Source organism: Sprattus sprattus (genome assembly GCF_963457725.1).
Source record: "Sprattus sprattus genome assembly, chromosome: 7".
NCBI lineage: Eukaryota > Metazoa > Chordata > Actinopteri > Clupeiformes > Clupeidae > Sprattus > Sprattus sprattus.
This window is the reverse complement of record NC_137926.1, coordinates 19,186,980-19,189,073: the sequence shown is the minus strand read 5'-3', so window position 1 is coordinate 19,189,073 and position 2,094 is coordinate 19,186,980. Positions and strand designations below refer to the sequence as shown.

Sequence of the window (2,094 nt, the reverse complement as noted above, 5' to 3'; positions counted from 1 at the left end):
CCACGAGAACCCTTGTCCCTTTTAATTTTATATTTTTTTATGTTTGACAACATAACATACTTCTGAGTTGTATTTAATAAAAGAAATCTAACAGCTAGGTATTTGGTATACCATCTGCAACAAGCAAATCAGTTATTTAAAAGTTGCACTGAATATCATTGTCGCAATGTCTTGATTCTTATGCCTCATACCTTGCTTGTTTTCATTTTTCACTGACAACTGTATGCATATAAAAATGACTAATTTGTGAATCTGGGCCATCTCCAAATTATAAGCGACTTTGTCATGTCACCTATGAAACTGATTATACTGTCCAGCGCTTACTTAGAAGGTTAATTAAAACACCTATCCAACTCACATCAGCGATCTGACAGAAAAGTTTGCAGTGCTTCAACTTGTAAACAGCCATTCCTTACAGTAGGCAAATAAAATCTGGATATGCAGAAGGTCAAAAAACTGACAAATAATTTATAACATGGAAAACAATATACCACAATATATCTGTACTCCATCCAGGTGAGAAGACAACTACCATTCAAAGCAACACTTAGAAGTCTGAAATACATACACACAAATTAACATTACTGCAACACAGAAATATCTTGCCTTGATTGTAGCCGTTATTTTTTCGCCTTCGGAGAGTGAACATGAAACTTTGGAGAGTGTGATGTCCTGCAGGTCTAGGTCTTTGAGTGGAGAAGTCCAGGGTACCTGAACGAGGTCAGTGCACCGCTACAGACTGCAGTGTTGACGGATTTGTGAGTGTCTCGCTGGGGGTGGCAGGGCTGCTTTGGCTGGTGGCTGTTTGAGGAGATGTAGGGCTTAAAGATTGCGGAGAGTTCGACAGGAACGCGGGAATATGGTGGGACATCGACGTCAGGCCAGGTACTGCGGTCGGCGTGGGTTTAATTGGCACAGGGATAGCTGGTAAGGTCTGTCCCCCGTGGCAAAGGGACTTGATGGGTATGCCGTAGGCACTGTAATCACTGCCGGCCATTGACATAGGAGCCGTGTCGATCACATTGGGGTTGTACATATGGGGCCAGGCCGTGGTCAATTGGTTGTGCAGGGGGTAGCCAGCAGACATTGACTGCATGGTGGAAAAGGCGAACCCTCCTGGTACCTTGTACTCTCTGGCAATTATGTTCTCTATGGCGAATGGATGCTTGAAAGTGGACGGCTGTGACACTCCCAAGTTGTAGCTGGACATCTGCGGGAGGTGTGTACCTGTGGCTGCGAGTGCGCTGAGTCGAAGTTTGGCTTGTTGCTGAAGATAATGTGCAGCATCGGAAGACTTATTTGCAGCCAGAGCATCCATGGCCATCATTAATTTAAAACGCTTGCGCCGCCTCAAGAAACTTCCGTTCTCGAACATGTCTCCGCACCCGGGATGCAGCGCCCAAAAACTGCCCTTTCCAGGCTGGTCCGGACGGCGAGGGATCTTGATGAAACAATCGTTGAAAGACAGATTGTGTCGTAAAGAGTTCTGCCACCTCTGCGTGTTTTCTCTGTAATAAGGAAAACGGTCCATGATGAACTTGTAAATCTCGCTTAGTGGGAGCATCTTCTCCGGGCAGCCCTGTATGGCCATGGCGGTCAGGGAGATGTAGGAATAAGGAGGTTTCTGGTCGCTGTATGTGTTTCTTCCTGGTCGAGGCATCCTCTCAGGTTTTTAGTTGCTGCTGCGTTAATTGTTGGATTGTTCAAGTCCGGAGATTATCTTCACTGCTCGAAATCTTTAAACTATCGATCGCTTTCCCAAAAGTTCAGCAGTACATGTAAAACACTTACTATGTCCCATGAACGGATAAACGCGCCAACAAAAATGTTAAAACAGTAGAACTGTTCTGTAGTTTACCGTTGATGGCGGTTGTCCGAAGTGATCACTGATGAAAGTTCGAAATGCTAGGCGGGTTGTTGTTTGCAGGAAGGGGACACCAGATTTGGGTGCTGTCGGTCTGCTGCGCCTTCCTATTAAAACGCGTCTGCTTTCTCAGACGAGCTGTAATCTTTACTTAAGCAAGCGGCAGTAAGCTTCCTCTTCCCCTTGCAAGTTGAATGGAGCAGATCTCCTCTCCCTTTCTTGATGCGATG

At 45.6% G+C, this 2,094-nt stretch overlaps 1 protein-coding gene across 1 annotated transcript; it reads right to left on the bottom strand.

The window, feature by feature from the left end:
- Positions 1 to 721: 721 nt before the first annotated feature.
- foxb1a (forkhead box B1a) lies at positions 722 to 1,660 on the bottom strand (the record flags this gene model as incomplete). Its single annotated transcript, XM_080842434.1, has 1 exon — positions 722 to 1,660. The coding sequence occupies one exon, from the start codon at positions 1,658 to 1,660 to the stop codon at positions 722 to 724; it is 939 nt and encodes a 312-aa protein (XP_080698560.1).
- Between the last annotated feature and the right edge of the window lie 434 nt (positions 1,661 to 2,094).